The sequence below is a fragment of the Nelumbo lutea genome, chromosome 3 (assembly GCF_056320005.1).
Source record: "Nelumbo lutea isolate HS-2025 chromosome 3, American lotus-T2T, whole genome shotgun sequence".
Lineage (NCBI taxonomy): Eukaryota > Viridiplantae > Streptophyta > Magnoliopsida > Proteales > Nelumbonaceae > Nelumbo > Nelumbo lutea.
The window spans coordinates 29,839,710-29,860,166 of NC_142686.1; the positions used below are offsets into that span (position 1 = coordinate 29,839,710).

Genomic DNA, 20,457 nt, shown 5'->3' on the forward strand with positions numbered 1-20,457 from the left:
ACCCAATTTGCGTCCCTAGTGTCGATGGGAAAATGTGGTCAAATAGAGCATTGCAGGAACAGCGTAAGACTTCATATTTCTTTCTTTTTTTGATAGGGAATATTTCTTGCCAAATAGTTTTTAACCTCTTTTGAAGCCAAATATTTTTGAAGCTTCACATGGGAATTCCAAGATATCATCCATGAGAAGAACTGGAATCCATAACTCTATATGCAAACTTACACTCTGAATTCTTGTCCATTTGATCTCTGTATCAGAGCAAACTTGCAAAGGTGGTTACTGATGCAGGCATTATCAGTGGACTAGTTTTAGCAGTATACATGCTAATTAATCCTGTTGATCCGTCTGATGTCTGGGCGCCTTCATTGGCCCATTCTACTTCTCATTCTCTCAAATTCATAGCGTGTTTTTTTAACTTCTCAAAGCCTCTTGATACAAGGAATTCATGATCGGAAGACATTTGCTTCATACTCAAATGCGACCCAATAATCTCTTATATTTTCAGACTTTTGGTTATTTGCTTGACTGAAGAATGATCAAATTCCTTACAGTCCCATAAGTATTTAGCACTGGAGGTCCATGCAAAACAGCATACAGTAGTTGGCAAAATGATAGGTCACTCAAGATATTGATCTTGCTTTGTGCCTATGTGCTGAATGGCTCTTTTCGAGCTCCAATAAGTAGACATTCGACCTTGAGTGATCGCATCTTTCCATCTGTAAATGCCATCTTGACCATTTGCCTTGTCCACAAACAGCCAGCCTTTGCCTATTGTAGGCATGATAAGAGATTTTGATGCCATTTGCTCTTGTTTCTCTCAAAGATGACCTTTTTTTTTTGTTAGTTTTTGACCAGGAAGTTCAACAGCGGAAGCATCAATTGCAGTGCAGCAACTTTAGTTTACTCACATTTGCTGTGAAGTAAGACCAATACGATCTGTTTTATTCTTTGGTCTAGATCTCAAATGAGAAAATGCTAATACATAAAAAAACTGAAGACATTTTCCACTCTACAGATAAACTTGGAAATGGGGAAAAAGACTGCAAATTTGTTCTTTCCTGTATCAGATAAATCAAGTACAACTTGTGCAATGAAAGGACAAACATTTGATAAAAGAACCAACTCCAAAAGAGAATGAAGGATTAATTTCCAACGGACGCTCAATTGTCTAACTCCCGTGTCAGATCTGATGATCACACTGGAGTAGTTGCATTTCTTTTTTTGATGACTGTATGTACACACACACACTGGCTGAGCATAGTGACTGGCTGCTTGTAATTCTCTTTTTTGCCTTCTTTACACCTGCTCGTTGTTTCCCTTGAGAATATTGTACTTGCAAAGAGGACATGTTGCATTAATTTTAAGCCACTTCACAATGCATGTGGCATGGAAATGATGGTTACAGGGAAGAGTATGGAGTTCTACCCCATCTTCATATGAGCTAAGGCAAATACAGCATTCCTACAATAGCAGATCGGAAGTTAGAGAGGGAGAGAGAGAGAGAGAGAGAGAGAGAGGGAGGGAGAGAGATTTACTGTAACAGATATGATGGATTGAAAAGTAATAAAATTGTATTACTTTGACAACTTTTACCAACCTAAATCAATGTTGAACTCATGCATTCCACTGCCATTCACAAGCCTCAATAAGGTAGAGCTTCATATGATGAACATCAACTTATTGAGAATGGTAGCAAGGATTTAAATTTCATCACTCATTGGGGCGCATTTGCCAATACATATCGTATCGGTGACCCTCCAATATGTCCCTACAATGGATGTTTCAGGTCCAACCAGTTTCAGGGGGGGAGATGGGCCTTAAACCGACCCCCCTAAACCAGTTTGAAAAAATAAAGACAGCCAAAGATATCGATATTTAGAACCTTGAATGGTAGAACATGGTTCATGAAGGCTTGGTTAGGTCAAAACGACCCGTGAGTTTTATGAAATTCTCAATACGAGTAATAGTGTGCCAAAGACTACGTATAGAAGTTCGTTTGACTATTTGAAGTTAATTAGATAAGGAAATGATGTATGGGCCAAGGATCAAAGTGTCAACATTGGGTATTGTGTTGGACAACTCGGATACGGATACAAGTACATATATGTTTTGAAAATGCATAGGTACGAATGAGAAATATGGAAATGTTTGAATACGCTAAGGAAACACATAAATTTCATAAATACATTAATAGCACTAAATTTAACGTCAAATAGTTATAAATAATGTATAAATACATAGGAAATGTATATTTTAATAGTATGTATGAAAAAATATATTACAATTTATCTATCTGGATGCATAGATATCATACAATTTTATTGACAATACATCAATGAAGAGTCCAAGACACAAATGTTTATGCACCTATTGTATTTTAATTATTATATCAATTACTTTTTATTTACAATTTTATTTTTTAACATTAACAAAAAAAAAGTCAACTAAATATTAAAATTTCAAATGTAAATTAAAATACCAATTAATAATTTATAAAAACAGATAATATTAACTTGAAATATATCATATTTGTTAAATTTTCTAAAATGCATATCATGTACAAGTTCATAATTTTCCTTTCATTGTTCAAAATTCCAGTGAAGGTTTCCAGTAGGTTGGAGAGATTAATGAGAGTTTGGGAGCCGGGAGAGGAGAAGAGGGACCATAGAGTTAGCTGGAAAATGGTGACTAGGAGTAAAGCTTATGGAGGTTTGGCGCTCGGGAATATCGGGAAAAGGAACTCGACCCTCTTGGGAAAGTGGTTGTGGAGGTCTCCTTTGTAGTAGGAGAAGCTATGGGCTAGAATAGTGGCAAGTATACATGAGATGGAGCAGAATGGATGGGGTGTTGGAAGCAGAGCAAGGTCCACAAGCAATTCACCTTAGAAAACCATTCATGATTTGCTTCCAGTCTTCTCCCCACTTGTTAGGAATGATTTGAATTCTGGCACTTGCATAAAATTCTGGGAACAAACATGGGTGGGGAATGTTCCACTTAAGGACTAGTTTCCTTCCTTGTATGCCCTCTCTGAGTTTAAAAATAAGCCAATTTCCTTTTTCATCACCCCTTCCTCCTCTAGTTCTGGGTTTGGGTGGAACCTGGGATTAAGGAGGGCTGTGAGGGACTCTGACTTCCACAGTGTCTTGATCCTCCTTGACCTTCTTGATAATGTCTTCATTGACCCCTCTAAGGTGGACTCTAAAACCTGGACCTTGACCCCCACAGGCTCTTTTTCCTGTGCTTCCTTTTTCAAAGTCTTATGGCAGTCCACCAGTCCTGCAACCTCCCCTTTCCCGGTTAATGATGTTTGGTGCAGACCAATTCCTCCTAGGGTTGGTAGTTTTTGTTGGGAAGCCTATCTGGAAAGATTCGATACTGGTGATTTGATTCAAAAGAAGAGACCCAATACATGCTTATCACCTCATTGGTGTGTTCTATGCAAAACAGATGGGGAGACTGGTTTTCACTTACTGCTGTCGTGCCAATTTGCAAAGTCAATTTGGGAATGGACTTTTTCTCTCTTTGGGCGTAGGTGGAACCCTCCATCAGATTTGCAGAGCAGAGCCTATTTTCTCCTTCTTTGTTCAGGTGGCGCATGAAAAGGGAAAGGATGTGGAGAGGACTGAGGGCTACAGTATGCTGGTCTTTATGGGAAGAAAGAAATCTTAGAATCTTCTCGGATGAAGAGAGAGGGACTGAAGAATTGAGGGCTATGATCCATATCAGGGCTGTACAGTGGCTGAAATCTCTAAAGCTATTCATAGACTACACAGTGGATGACATGTTGAGGAAGTGGGGTGAGATTGCAAGTTGTATGAAGTCCAAATAAGTTCTGAAGGTGTCTTGGACACCCCCACCTGCTGGATTCCTAAAATTTAACTTTGATGGGAGTTGTAGGGGGAATTCTGGACAATCAGGGATTGGGGGTGTTTCTAGGGATGAGAACGGGGTCATTTCATCCATGTTCTCAGGTCCAATTTTAGTGGGGGATTCTCTTAGAGCTGAGATCTTGGCAGTTGTGGAAGGAGTTCAGAAAGCTAAGGAGATGGACAACAGAAAACTCATAATTAAAGGGGACTCGGAGGTAGTAATAGGGTGGCTGATGAAAGACAACTGTGAATTATGGAAGTACAGCAATAAGAGAAGAAAGTTCAAGTGGCTGGTGTGGGAAATGGAAATCAGGATGAGTTGGGTTAAAAGAACAGCTAACTCTATAGCTGATGGGCTAGCTAAACAGGGGATAGAAAGGGATGTAATGTTCTGGGCTAAGTTGTAACTAAATTGCTTCTTTTTTTCCTTTTCCTTCTTTGAGGACTTAAGTTGTTTTTGGAAGATAAGAGTGTTTGTCTTCCTTGCTGTAACTATTTTTGTGATATTTTAATAAAATTGCTGAAGTTGTTATTGATCAAAAAAAGAAAATAATTTTTTGAAATAAAAAATCAAATTTTGATATAGATGTAGATTAGTGGATTTGATAATTTCAAATTAAAATAATAAAGTTAATGCAAATTAGTGGTTTAAGATAAAAATTATTATTAATATTTACAAAAATATTAATGCAAATTACAAAAATAAAAATAATGTGCACAAAAATAAAAATAATGTGCACAAAAATAATGCATTTTTATAAGTTAATGCAAATTAGTGGGATGCCTTTTAAAAATATATGTATTTTTATAAGTTAATGCAAATTATTATTAATGTTTTATTTCTATAATCTTATTATTTTTATTTACAAAAACAAAAATAATGTGCACAAAATTTTAAGATACATCTATCAAATCCACTAAATCATTTAAGATTTAGTTCTTTTGTTCATGTTTAAGATACATATAAAAATTTTAAGATACATATAAAGTTAATAAAAGTGGGATGGCTTAGTGATGGAAGCTATGTTGTAAATTTTGTTTTTCTAGTTCTAAGACTAGCCTATATAGAGTCAAAATGTGGCAATTGTTAATGGAATGGTATTTCAATGATTTTTATTCATATTATGCTCATTGAATGATTCCAGTCTCCCTCTCTCTCTCTCTCTCTCTCTCTCTCTCTCTCTCTCTTCTTTTGCAATCCTATAAGTAGTGTTTACAACTATCAAAAGCTCAGAAGTTCATTCAACATTTCTACAAGGACTAGAATTGATACAGGTATGTTTTCCTTAAGTTCATCAATTTATGATGAAACCTAAAATTTTCTCCATTTCTGCAGTTTTTTCCCTTTTGTGCCAAAACATATTCAGTTGATGCCTTACTGCCATATTTGGATGATCCCATAGATCTTCTTAACATTTAATTTAACCAAATTTCATTTCAAAGTTCCATCTAATACCCTAGACTCCATACTTTTCGAGTCTTCTCCCAACCAAGAATCTTTGTCCTTTTGTGCAAAACATACTCCTAGGCAATGGAGTTTTTTAATAGAAAATTACATATGAAAATAATTGAAGAAAGAAAATAAATTTGAGAAAATAAAGGAGCTGAACCCTATTTTTGTTGAGTCTGGATCTGCTGACCACAACTCATTGCTGGCCATGTTCACCCAGCCACACATCAGGAATATTGGTGATGTAAAGTACAACTGATGTTCCTGATGTACAGCTGGGTGAACGTGGCCAGCAATGTGTTGTGGTCAGCGGATCCAATCAATATGTGTTTATTAAACAAAATTTTGAATTCTTCCTTGCATCAATTCAGGTTTTAACTCTTTGAGGATTCAAGACAGCATACATATCTACAATGTTCAGAGAACTAGACCGGGCATAGAACTGGAGATGGGAGATGTGCACAGGTTCAGAGGTTCAATTGGGGTTGAACCGTGATGGCGTGGAATATACATATATACTACGGGTCATATAAATACTATATAATATATTTTACAATTTTTTTTAATGTGCTTAAATATGATGGATGGATGGTAAGCCACTTAATTTTTAAAACAAAATGACTGGGGTTTAAGCCTTTTAACTTACATTTTCTTTAAAATACGTGCATAGTAATGTAATATATACAAAAAAGTCATTAATTAGTATAAGTAAAGAGGTGGATTAGTGGTAATTAAGTAATCTAATGAAAATAAGAGGTCTTGGGTTCAAATCTTGTTAACAACATTTTAAAATTTCACTTGTGTATGGACCCAGGCGGTTTCATGAAACTGGGACTGGTTCACCGGTTTTCCGGTTAAACTGGCCGGTCAGCCGGTTTTCAGTGGGTTTTGAGCAAATCTGGTTATTGGGGTGTGACCGAACCAGTCAAGACCCCAGGTCACGGTTCAACCAATTTGACCAGCCGGTCTGGTCTGGTTTTCTAAACACTGCATATCTACATCTCCCTCATGACACATCTATATCTCCAATACTGGAAACACTTCTAGAGTATATGGTATTAACAGTTTTAGAACATATAAAATGCTACGTGTAACAAGTTTATTTATAAAAAAGAATCTTTATATGTCACAAGTTAAATCAAATTTGGTAAGATGTACATATTGAAATAGTGCCTCTTCAGTTTTTACTAATAACTCTTGGGACTTGGGTTTGAGGAGAGGTCTAAGGGAGTCGGAAATGACAATGGTGGATGAATTAATTAACCTTCTGGGATCAACCTACCTGGATCAATCTTGTTTGGACAGTAGAATTTGGAAACCTTCCCCATTTGGCGTGTCACTTGTTCCTCCTTTGATGTCCTCATTCAATTATCAAACCTTACAAGGAGCTTTCCTTCAAAGGAGATTTGGTGTCAGCCTGTACCCCCAAAAATTCGGGCTTTTTGTTAGGAAGTGGTTCTCCAAAAAATCAATACTCTAGATATGTTGCAAAGAGAAAGGCCGAATGTATGCCTATCACCCCATGTTTGTAGCCTCTGTTTGGGATCTGGTGAGACGATCACACACCTATTAATTTCTTGTCCATTTGTGTGCTTTATTTGGGCCTGGTTCTTTTCTATCTTTGGTAGCAGGTGGACACCTCCACCAGATGTGGCAAGCCTTTTTGACCCAAGCTTTTTCAGGCAACCGAAGAGACATGGAAGATTAATGTAGAGAGCTACAAGAGCATCTATCTTATGGTCAGTCAGTTTGGGAAGAAAGGAACAATAGAATCTTTGAAGGAGTGGAGAAATTCAAGGAGGCAGTTGTAGAAAGGATAATCACTATGACTATTCAATGGTTGAAAACTTTGGATTTGTTTAAAAACTTATCCGCTGAAGACATTTACAGGAATTGGGAAGTGGTAGCATCTACAACTTCCATAAAACCTATTGTACAGGAATTGTGGTCCCCACCAACACAACAAAGAGTTAAATTGAACTTTGACAGGAGTTCTAGAGGTAACCCGGGCCCTTCAGGTATAGGAGTATACAGAGATGAAAATGGCAGAATTGTGGTTGTTTTCAAGACCAATAGGAGTGGGAGACTCATTGAGAGCGAAGGTAATGGCCTTCCTTCAAGGTGTAAGATATGCCAAACAATTGCAGTTACACCAAATTGAGATAGAGGGAGACTCTAAATTGTTGATTGAGTGGCTGCAATCTGGAAAGTTGGGAGCCTGGATTTAAAGACAGCCCATAAGGGAAATCCTCAACACAACAAGGGAGATCGGTGCATGCTTCAAATGGACAAGGAGATCGGCTAATGGTTTAGCTGACACATTGGCTAAACAAGGAACTGTGAGGGAGAGAATGTTCTGGACAGTTTTGTAAGAAAGATTACTGAGGCTCAACACCTGTTTAGGGGTTGACAGCTGTACTTAACTCTGGAAAGTTATTCTTAAATTGTATTAATGAAGTTATCGTTTCCGAAAAAAAAATAGTGTCTCCATTTTTTGTATCATGTCCAAGACTCCAAGTAGGTATTATTGTCTGGGTGCCATAGACTAAAACATTATAAAGATATCAATTTACTTTGAAGTCTAAATAATCTCAATATCTCATGTATCTTATACAGGTCCTGTAACCAAATTACTAGTTTGATCAGTGTTCTCTAATTAATTTACTTTGAAGTCTAGTCCCTTTTACAAGTCAATGAATAACTTCAGCCTCATAACATTGTTCGAGGCCCCACATGAAAAGGTGATTGGATGGCCTTGTAAGATTTTTTTTCATATTATATTTCTTCCTCAAGGGCTCAAGGGCACTCCGTGTATACCAAACGCTTTGTTTTTTCCCCTACTTGTATGGTGCCTCACTAGGGATGCTCACTCATCTTGTTATTTCTTTTTTCTCCTCAAACAAATTTTCATTATCTATCAAAATAAATAAATAAATAAAATAAAATAAATACCGCATCTTCAGGTAAAAGGACACGTTCCTCTGTCAAGTATCCACTGCTTGTTACCATAGGGACCATTAATCCTGTCCCTATACTAGGCTTTTCATCATTGCTACCGATTTGGTATCTATATTTTGGAAGGATGCTAAGATCTGCCTCTGATGCACCTTCCTGCATATTCATGCTCAGAATGATAGAAAAAGTTAGCTATTTGAAGGCATCCAATCAGTTGGAAGAATCTTATTATATTATGCGTTATCATTATATGCTTACTTGGCCTGCCACAGCATAAAGAATTGCAATAATACAAGGCAAGCAGCAGCAGAGAGCAATCCCAATCAAACATGCCAAAGCAACACAAAAGATGGCAAAGAACACATCGAACGCAAGAAATACGACAGCCAACCTGCATGAATTCATTATGAGAAATATTCAAACATTCTTTATGATGAATTGTTGCATGCATTATGTTGAACAATTGATAGACATAATTTTTTATCAATAACTGCATAATTTCATTTCATTAGGGAAATAGAAAGAAGTGTACAGCGAAGAATTACAAAAGTAAATGTCAGTCAATGAGAGAGAAAATCTGCTCTCTCTCAACCAACTGTTCCCCTCATTTACAGAAGTGCCCAGAATAGAGATTCTCTGCCCACCCCTTGTTTGGCTAAAGCATCAGCTAACAAGTTATCACTACGTTTAATCCAATTGAAGGGGATTTTCGTTAATGTATATCCAAAGCTTTGATTCCTCTCCTTGTAACCAGTTTACTACCAGTTTTGAATCTCCCACAACAATCAACTTCCTAATGTTCAGATCTTTCACCCTTTGAACACCTTCCATCAGAGTCAACACTTCTGCTCCAAGAGAGTCTCCGTCCCCAACTGGTTCTGAGTAAAGAGTTAGAATTTTTCCCTCCTCATCTCTTAAAACCCCACCAATACCTGATAAACCAGGGTTTCCCATACTGCTGCCATCAAAATTAAGTTTAATGGACCCTCTGTCTGGAGGAGACCAATGGTAATTGGAGACGGGCTTAGTTGAGTAGGATTCAGCCACTTCCTTCCACCTTCTAAAGAAGTCATCCATTGACACATTTGAAAATGTATTCGAGGACTTCAACCAATGTACCACTCTGATTGTTATTATTTCCACTAAATCTTCATTGCTTCTCTCATTCTCTAAAAAAATTCTAGAGTTACTTTCTTCCCAAATTGTCTATAATACTGCCGCTCTTAAACATCTCCACATAATTCTTCCCCTTTTTGGCCATACGAAGAAAGATGGAGCAAGTAAGCTTTGAACATCCACAACATCCACCAGAGGGATCCACCTACACCCAAAAAAGGAGAAAGACCATTCCCAAACAAAAGTAATAAAGGCTCAGTTTGGAAGGAGTACAAATACAAATATGTATAGTGCAAATACATACAAAATACAAGGTTTTGGCTCTACAAATTTGTATTTGTACTCTTTCCAAACTGAGCCAAACGAACAGTAGATTAGTGATAGAAGCTCTCACCATTTGCCTTGCACAAGGTATAGCAATGAGGGGATACACACCACTTTGGTTGTTTTCTTTGGAGTAAGTCAGCAGTATGCCAGTATTAATCTTTTCATAAACAACTGCCAACAAAAAACACCAATTCTAGGAGGGATAGGCTTAACACCATACCTCCTTAACTTGAAAGAGAAGCAGAGAGCTAGAGGAAGATTGAAACAAGGCTTTGAAAAAGGAAAAACAAGAGCCTGAAGGGGTACAAGTCCAAATTCAGTTATCTAGTTTAGAAGGATCAAGAAATACTTCTTCCAACCATTGGAGTAAAGTAAGTACATTCTAGAGTTTGGAGTCTCTTATACCCCTCTGAAAACCCAAATCCCAAGTGAAGCAATTTCTTGAGTTTAAAGGAACAATGAATTTAGAAATGTTCTCATTTTTAGAACAAGAAAGTGCAAATAGTGATGGAAAATGTTCCTTCAATGAGGACCCTAGCCAAACATGTTCCCAAAATTTGATCTTGTTACCACTACAAAGATTGTATCTAATAAAAGGAGTAAGGAGTGGTAGTACTGCATTGATGGATTTCCAAGGAGAAGCTCAATTTTCCCTAGCCGAAGCTCCAGCATCCCAGCTGCTGTCCAATTGATAGACATAATTTTATCATTTCTCATACACTCAAAAGATTGAGGATCAACCATTATTACTGCAGAGAGAAGCAAGAAGTAACTGATTTTGCTTTTTTCTTTTTTTGATAAATAGCAAGACTTGAACCATGGTCACTAGATTTTAATGCCTATAATTTCTGATTTTGCTTCTTGCAAATCTTACATACTCTTGATCACCTTTGGATGATCAGGAACATAATAATCATTGAGGAGAATGCTCCATCACACACATTCTGAACGTGGTTTACATATCAAATAATCAAGAAGGGGATAACATATTGAACAAAAAAAAGAAGGGGATAACATGGAATTTTTGTGTAACTGATATAATATGATGGTAATAAATAAACGAAATCATAACTTAGTTTAAAATTATTTCTCCATGAAAAAAAAATTGGGACTTCCCTTTTCTTTTAATTGAAACAGAATTTTCATTAATTAAAATTTGGGAGATTCACAAAAAAAAAAAGAAGGTTTCCATTTCTCATGTAACTCACTCTATGCAAATACAAATATAACAAGAGATAAGTTGAAGTCAACCTACACATATCCTTGAATTCCTCATGAACTAGGGTCCAGTCCAGAATGAACATATTGATATTCCAGTCAATTGTGCCTTGATATAAAATGATGGGGCTTTCTTTCTTTCTTTCTTTCTTTCTTTCTTTTTTTTTTGGATAAGTGTGAACATGATGATGGGGCTTTGTTTTTAACACATACACTGAGGTATTCAAGCAGTTAAAGGGAGATAATAAAATTAGCTACAGCCAAAGCTCTTGTCATTCTTAAAAGTTCAACAAGCTCAAAGAATGCATACAAATAAATTGCTATTTCTTGCAAAAAAATTACCAGTATAGATGTGGAGCATTCTGCAAAAGTGTTTCACCACCAGAAACCACCCAATAGAAGCCAACTATCCACCAGAGAAAGGAAGCCAATGTATTAATATTTTCACATTGCTTGGCAATCCTGAATAAACCATCATAACATATCAGGAATAGGATGAAGAAGTTCATTTTTTAAGTACTTTCCAACTAAAGAAATTCAATGAAGATGAAAATGGAGGAAAGCATCCAAAACGAAGATGGGCTAAAACATGCATATAACATCAGGACCTACAACACAATAAGATAATTAGCATCACCAGAAGACCCATACAAAATGTCAAGTATATCATTTTTTACTGAAAATGGTAACTTTCAATTGAAATTAAAATGTTACAATTTCTGAAAAACAGATTACAAAGCATCCCAAAAGAGCTTCTCCCTACTTGTCCCTTGTTTAGCTAAACTGTCTGCCATCCCATTGGCTGATCTTCTAATCCATTTGAAGCTGATGCTAATCTCTCTTGAAAGACATAATATCTCCCTCACAAACTGCCTGTGGGTCCATACCCTCAGATTCCTTGCCTGCATCCACCTTATCACTAACTTGGAGTCCCCTTCCACTTCTAGATACCGGACACCCAACTGTTTAGCCAATCTTAAGCCTTGAAGGAGGGCCAAAACTTCTGCTCTAAGTGAATCTCCCACTCCTATTGGAGCAGAAAAGAGAGCAACTACATTTCCATTCTCATCTCTAAAAACTCCTCCAATATCAGAAGGCCCCATGTTGCTCATCGAGCTTCCATCAAAGTTAATTTTTATTCTTTGAGATGCTGAAGGGACCCAAACCTCTTGAGTTACATCTTTGATAGTTGATGTATTTGCTACTGCATTCCATCCCCTGATTATGTCCAGCACTGAAAATTCCTTAGGCAATTCACTTTTTTTAACCCAATTTGCTACTTTGAAGGTAATGTTTTCTATTAATTCCTCCTCCAATTTAGCCGTATCTCGAAAGATATAGTTGTTCCTCTCTTCCCAAACTGTCCATAATATTGCTGCTCTGGTAGCCTCCACAGAACCCTTCCCCTCTTCCTTAGTTGTCTGAGAAAGCTTGCCTCAAACAAAGCTGCCAAAGAAAGAGGAAGCACCCACCTGCACCCAAAGAGAAGTAAACCAATCCCAAATAAAAGCAACAAAAGAGAAAGATATTAACAGGTGTGAAGCTGTCTCACCACAAGTAAAGCAAAGGATACAAACATGAGAAGATAGGCACCAATTTGGCCATCTTTTTTGATGCACATCACAAGGGTTGGTGGGGGGGCATAGGAATACTCCACACTTCTTTGGCTAGAAAAGACAAATCCTGATTGTTAGACTGGAAGAGGGCAGAGAAGAAAGGACACGAGAAAGAACCTGAAGGAGAGGTCATCCAAACCATGCTTCCAAATAAGAATGGTCCAAGAACACATTACTCAAAAGAGAAAGAATCTCAACAACCGCTCCCATGTCAGTGTCCCTTAGCCCTCTACTTGGCCCCAAATCCCAAGAGTCCCCATTGCCCTGAACTAAAGAAATGACTTGTGTAAGGATGTGATGGGGTCTTGGCTCTGAAATTGACAAGGAGACAAAGATGGGGAGTTAGGGTTCAATCAGGGAAGAGTTTGAGGAAGATGATGACAGAATAAGACGAATAAAGCTGATGAAGGATAGATGAATGAGTCCCTTCTCCATCAGAAGGATGGCTATTTATAGAAGTGGAGAAGGGCTCATTCATGTAAGAAATGAGAAATTCTGGAATATTCTCAAGGTGGTTAACTCGCACATCTAGATTGATTCGATGGGGACACATGTCAAACCCCAAGGTGTGGTGACCGATTATCAACCTAGGTAGACTATAACGGTTTTCACCTCTGTTATCCTACCATGTGTCACATGGAGAGCGCCTTTGTATGTCTCACATACCTGTCAGTGTTTTAAAAGTGCAAGGTGCAAAAAAGCATAAGGGCCATTTTGTGCCCGAAGTGTGAGGCGCAAGGCGAGGCACGCACCTTTTTGAAGCAAGGCAAAAAAATGCCAAAAAATTTAAATATATATATAAATGCAATATTAATTAAAAATATAAACTTAAATTTTAAAATAAATGTTTTAAAAAACTTATTATCTCCAATTCAAATACATAAACAGAACATGTAAAACACATTTAAAATGAAAATTTAAAAATAAAATCAAGCATAACATATAAAACATATTCAAACATGTAAACTCTTATTTTCTTTATTTTTTTCCTAATTGCATTACTTGAAATAGCTAATGTGATGTTAAACATTATGCATTCCTGGTTCTACAAACGGCCTTTGTACCAAGCCCAAACAAGCCCATATTAGGGTCTTAAAGAAGCTGCCTTTGTACCAAGCCCCTGGGCTAAAGTGCAAGGCACACCAGGCACATGCCTTTTGAAAATGTTGCACCTAGGACTTAGGCGAGGTGCAAACCCTAAAATGCACCTTGCCTATGCACCCACACCTCAAGTGCGACTTTTAAATCACTGATGCGTATACAACATTTTTTGTCGCTCGTGAGCCTTACTTTTGTGTTGTGTCCAAGTAGTTTACTTTTGTTTTGTGGCTTGGTGTTTGCCTTCGCCTAGCATCTAGGAACCACAACCCATAATGCTTAAATAGGGCATGCACAGTTCTCTCTGTATAAGGGAGATTATCACGGTTTCCTTGTAATCATACTGCCACAGAAGTTATTGTGTTCGCAACTGGCCTATGTTATCACAATAATGGTATATAACTCCATCCTCTTACAACTTGGATTTATGCAGAGAGTGGGGAGTAAAGGTAAGGGAATTTAACTTTAAGAGGAGCCTCTCCAAGATAGGTATCTTGCCAAAAAAGCACTTTATTTCCAGAACAAGCATCATACCTTATGAAAGGAAGGAAAGAAGAATGCCATAAATAGCTTTCCACAAAAGAGTGTGTATCCCTAGGATCAAGTCTGGTGTCCCAGCCATTGGGTGCCATACCATGAATGCTAACAATCACCCTATGCCACAACCTATCCTGCTCCAAGGGCAATCCCCAATCCACTTCCCTAAAAGTGCTAGGTTTCTTTTTCAAATATTTCCAGTACCTAACCCTCCTTGCTCCTTACTCCCAAAAACCACCTCCTATTTCACCAAATGATCATTTTTTCTCTCATTAGGTTCCCACAAAAAGTCTCTCATAATTTTTTCTAATTTTTTTATCAATAACAAGATTTATATTGAAGATTTAAAATATAGATACAAGAGGTACAATATACACACAGACGTTGAGAGACAAACAGACTTGTCTCTCCCCTACAACCTATAAGTTTTGCAACAGTGCCCAGAACAGATTCTTCCTCTCCACCCCTTGCTTGGCTAAACTATCTGCCATAGAGTTAGCAGACTGCTTAACCCACTGGACCTTTACTTCCATATCTTTTGTTAACCATTTGAATTTCTTTTTCAGAGTTAAAAATTCACATCCTCTGATCATTGCACCACAACCAGCTCACCACCAGTTTGGCATCTCCTTCAACTACTAATTTTCTGATGTTTAACAGACTTGTTCTTTGCATTCCCTTCCATCGCAGCCAGCACCTTCGCTATGAGGGGATCTCCTTCCCCAACTGGTCCTGAATAAAGTGCTATAACAATACCTCATCTCTGAATACACCTCATATTCCTGAAGGTCCAGGATTACCCATACAGCTTCCATCAAAGTTGAGTTTCATGAATCCCCTATCCGGCGGGAACCATATGGATTAGTTAGTAAGAAATATAAATTACCACATAATTTTTTTCTAATTTGCTGGCAATTTTCGCAGGAATGGAAAAGGTAGAGAGGAAATAAACATGCAGGTTTGCCAAAGTGGACTTGATTAGAGTAATTTTCCCCCCGAGTGAGATATCTGTGAACCTCTCTAGGATTGGGTACCGGAAAGCTTCAAAGTTTTGATTTCCCTTAGTGTAAACCCAAATAACTCATAGGCCGATCATTCATTGGACAACCCAAAATGTTGGCAAGCCTTCTTACCACATAACTCTTCCCCTAGTTTACCTTCAGTTTGGAAAGAAATTCATGAGGTATATCCTTTCTTTCTTAACCATATTCGATTTGATGTGGGATGTGGGAATAAGGTACTGTTTTGGGAACACCTCTGGATAGGCAAACAACCTCTAAAGGCCCAATTCCCCTTACTCTATGCTTTGACAAACTATAAGTCTGAACCCATTTCCAAGTTTGTGACCTTCAACAATTGGGGATTGAACTAGGACTTGGGTTTTAGGAGGGGTCTAAGGGAGATGGAATGTGAAGCTCTCATATTTCTATTGGCCAAATTAGATTCAGTCTTCTTGGACCAAAGTACAGAGGACAGAAGGGTTTGGGAGATATCCTCTGATGGTATCTTTACCTATGTACCATTCTTCAATAACTTAGTACAGCCTTACCACTTGGGGGTTGAACCTACTGGTGAAATAAATTTGAAGCAAGATAATTTCACCTAAAATTCAGGCCTTTGGTTGGGAGGCCTTTCTTGGAAAGATAAACACCTGTGACTTGCTGCAAAAAAGAATGCCAAACAAATGCCTTTCCCCTCATGTGTTGCCTTTGAAAAGCTAGTGGTGAAAACACTTCCCATTTGTTTATTCACTATCCTCTTGTGTGGTGTGTTTGGAAGCATTTTTGTTCTCTTTTTGGCTGCAAATGGACTCCTCCCCAAGATGTAGTGGGTCTCTTTGATCCAAATTTTCAGACACAACCAAAGAAGAGAGATGAAGAATAATGTGGAAAGCAGTGAGAGTAGCAATAGTTTGGACCATATGGAAGGAAAGGAATAGAGGATTTTCAATGAAAAGAATAGGTCTGAGTTGGAGACCATGGATATCATAAAAATAGAAGTTGCACATTTGAAGAAGACCTTGGAAACCTTCCATGATTTCTCATTTAATGATATTTTGAGATTATGGAAGGAAGTAGTACACTTGGGTCAATAAAATGATAGATTGATAATGGAGTGGAGACCACCAGCAACCAATACTTTTAACCTTAACTTAGATGGAAATTTTTTGGGAAATGAAGGGCGGGCTGGTTTTGGGGGTCTTTCAAGATTCAGCAAGATTCAAAAGGTAAGGTGCTAGCACTATATTCAGGCCCATTAGAGCAAGGAGACTCATTGACAGTAGAACTGTTGGCATTGCTTCAAGGACTGAAATTTGCAAAGCAATTCATGTTCCAGCTACTAGAAGTGGAAGAGGACTCCCAGGTGATTATTTCTTGGACAAAATTCTGTAGCCAAAGTCTTTGGGTTTAAATTGAATGCTTAACAACTGAGTTAAGTATTACCTTTAAGTGGGTGAGAAGAACAGCAAATGGAAAGGCAGATGCTTTAGCCAAACAAGGGGTAAACAAGCAGCAAATGTTTTGGGCTAAAATGTAATGTTTGTATTTTGGGATTGAGTACTATCTATGCTTTGATGATCTCTTGGAAGTGGGTAATATACCCACAGCAATGTAACCTTCAGTTTTTTTTTTTTCTGATAAAAAAAAAAAGCAAAAGAAAGGAAAAGGAAAAGATGGAGATTATGTGGAGATATACAAGGGCAGCAGTACTTTGGACAGATTGGGAAGAAAGGAAAAGGAAGAATAAGAAAATGAGATCTAGAAGTGCAATCATTGAAAATGTTATCATGAAAGTAATAAATTGGGTACATAGAATATCCTTAACAACTTTATGGAGGACTTTCTTAGAAGCTGGCAATGGATAGTGTCCTCTAAATATTGGCCCTTAGTTTCAGGGCAATAGAGGCCACTATGTACAAATCAAAATATGTTAAACTTTAATGGCTGTAGCATGGGTAATCCAGATCCCTCTGGTATAGGAAGGGTCAGTAGATATTGCAATAGGACAAAATTAACTTTATGGATCCATAGGACAAGGACACTCCAAAGGGCAGAATTAGAAGTAGTGCTTCAAGGTCTAACTTCTAAGGCTGGCAAGATCTCTGTATTATAGTAGGGGACCTAGGGTTGCAAAGTTGGATACCTGATTTGAAGAATTTATACAAGCTGCACCCCCTAAGTTTGGATGTAGTTGTGGGCTGGCTAAAGAACATTAGTGTAGTCTCTTTACAATACCAAAGCATAATGAGAGAGATAAGAGGATTGGAAAGGCAGATGATTTGTAGCTTCTGTTGGACACATAGACCAGCCAAATTGTATGGCTTATACATTGGATAAACAGAGATAGAACTTACTTATTTTGGAGACAGTTAAGGAACTTTGAAGTGTAAAACAAAGAAGAAAAATGGGATTAGGTGGCTAGACTGCTAGAGACAACTTAAGTTGAGGGATGGTTGGCATTTGTAAATTGGTCATTCTTTATTCTTTATTATAATAAGAAAGTTTCAAACTTATCCATAAAAATATGGTAGAAGAAAGAGAAACATTGAGGCCTAATACACATGCAACAGTTCAAGAGAAAAGGGAAAAAAGTCCAAAATAAATGCAATAGGTGTTGCAAATAACTAAAATAGCCACATTTTTTTTGAAAGAAAGATAACCAGATTTCATTATTCCTATATATCTAACTGACTCCTTCAAGAAACTAAGTGCCTGTTCTGGAGGGTTTTCATGCAGCAGCTTCTAGCATTGAGAGGCAGGCCCCACCCAGTCAGCCTAATAGCTATGTTTGGTGAAAACCCCAAAACTGTCTTAAAGCCAAAAACATGGCTCTCCACTGAAGCTTCTTTTACTGGCTCCTCTAAAGCAGAGCTCAGTGAAAGCAGCTCAACCAAGGTTGCAGTTAAACAGCCCATAGGCCGTTAGTGCAGGATGGGAGCATAAATGCATAATTCCTCACCATTACATTTTTTTTTCTATTTTTTGCAGAATCTCACCAAGTTATTAAACACGCTTCACTCTTTGCTTCCAACTCCAATATAGGGGACAAGTTGGGTTCGCAATTTGAAGAATTTATGCTGCCTTGGGCCCATTCAAATTTTAACAAATGACCTGAGCACCCCACCCCACCCCTGCACATATTCATTATTTTTTTTCTTAATATTAATAAATTTCACAGTTACCTATCAGGAAAAAAAATGAGTGTCTGCCATTCGAAGTTGCACCTTACTTCAAGACTAGAGTTTGATCATCACATTTTCGTTTCAAATTCACTCAAGACATGCTGACTGTGGGTAGACCTGTTCATGGGCTGGACTCGGGCTTAGCTTTTTCTAAAATTCTAATGGGCCCGGCCCAAAGCCTGAGTCTGAAACAGTGTAAAGGCAAGCCCAAAACCTGGCTCAGTGTTTACCTTGGTTTAACACCAACCTGACATAACAATTAAGGGACACTTGGTAATGAATTGTGGACTTATAATGCTTAATTAAATTTAATATAATCTAAAAAATTATTTCAGTTTTTACAAGTGTTTACCTTACTTTAACACTATCACTAATTTCAATTTCTACTGTTTCCTTAAGATAAATAAAAAAAAGAAAGAAAATTCATTAAAATAAAAAGCATAATACAAAATGATGAGGCATCATGCACAAACAAAAAGTACAACCAGAAAGTACAAGCAGAAACCACTACAATCCATTTTATCCAAGATACATTTATTGTATGTTCAAAGTTCTCCAAAAATCAGATCCGAACTCCTCTTTTAGAGACTTCGAATTCTGGCATAATCAAAATCTAGTCCAGCAACTTTGCCCCAATGACTGCACAAAACTTTCTCCATGCTTCTTTCTTTTCCTTCAAAGATTCTTCTGTTTCTTTCTTTCAAAAGCTCCCAACGCATTGCAAAGGGGATGCAGCTTGACATAATCTTTACTTTTCTGCATCTATTAAGCACCAGCCAAAGCTCAAAATTTTCTTTAGGCATCTAAGGTGACCACACCTCCATCTTGAAGAGTTGGAAGTAGAAATCCCAAATACAACTTGAAAAGCCACAGTCCACCAGCAGATGCAAAATGTTTTCTGCTTCTGATTGACATAGAACATGCCTGTTTTCCGTTTAGTACCCTCTTTTCTTCAAGTAATCTTGAGTAAGAATGATGTCCATTGCCACCAACCATGCAAAAACTTCAACCCTTGGAGGAACTGGGTTACCCCAAACACCTACAACTGAAGATCTTTCCACTTGATTTCAAATTGAGGCTTTATAAAAAGACTTAACTGAGAACCTGCTATTCTCGCATTCCTTCCACCACTTTGTGCCTGCACGCCCTAGATCAATATCCACCTCTTGAAGTCTCGACAGCAGCCGCACACATTCTTCCACCTCCCAATTGAGCAAAAGGTCTTCTAAAAATGGGACACCACACCACCTCCCCCTACTTCACCTCAAAACATTGTGATATTGTCACACCCTTTCCCTCAACCTCTAATTTCAATTTCTACTATTATTTGCATTCCTGTACTCTTTTGTTGGAAAGGTCATATATTTTGCTTCTTTTCATTAGTTACCATCTCAATTACAATTTTTTTTTTTCAATTTTTTGTTTGTATTTGGATATCAGTTTATATTTTTACATTCAACTTCCACTAATTCTTCAGAAAGACCATTTAGTTTGCATCTTTTCATTAACTATCATATTATTAAATATAAAAATAATAATTGAAAATTACAAGTCTATATGTCTAGTCCTTTTTTGGGAATGCCAAATCTGATACCTACTACTGTGTCAGATTCTTCTGTTCTTAACCTGTTGGATTTGGACACTCTATAAGTCTATATCAACATCCATGTAACATAGGCAAAAGCATAAAATTTCAGGGGAGGGAATCTACAGAGACAAAAGCACAAAGAATGATAGATAATGTTGGAATCCTCTGTGCACAATGAAGAGGAAAAACAACTTGAGTCACCCAAATCCTTTCCACTTAATAAGATATATGGGATGATTGTATCCAATACTCAGACCACTCTCTAACACTTCCAAGTGATTCAGGATTATTAGCCACATTCAACGGACTCCTCTGTGACCATAACAACAAAGAAAGTTACAGAGTATCAAACTGACAACCAAGGGTTTTGGTAGGGTGGTGATGCAAGATGGGAAGGAGAAAAGTCCTACAATCTTCACATGGTGGGAAGAATACAGATATTAAGGATCTGAATGATGAGAGAGAGATCCAAATCTGAATAATAAAGGCTAAAGGAGGAA

The 20,457-nt window shown here is 37.5% G+C and overlaps 1 protein-coding gene across 1 annotated transcript in view; it reads right to left on the minus strand.

Annotated features, from left to right (window-relative positions):
• Positions 1–1,028: 1,028 nt before the first annotated feature.
• LOC148863952 (E3 ubiquitin protein ligase RIE1-like) overlaps positions 1,029–20,457 on the minus strand; it is a 33,075-nt gene continuing 13,646 nt past the window's right edge. Inside the window, exons 2-5 of the mRNA XM_088978688.1 lie at positions 11,278–11,397; positions 8,533–8,665; positions 8,272–8,430; positions 1,029–1,461 (exon numbers count right to left, since the gene is read on the minus strand). Coding sequence (XP_088834814.1) covers positions 1,297–1,461; positions 8,272–8,430; positions 8,533–8,665; positions 11,278–11,397 — 577 coding nt within the window. The 3' untranslated portion in view covers positions 1,029–1,296. The remainder of the gene's footprint in view (positions 1,462–8,271; positions 8,431–8,532; positions 8,666–11,277; positions 11,398–20,457) is intronic.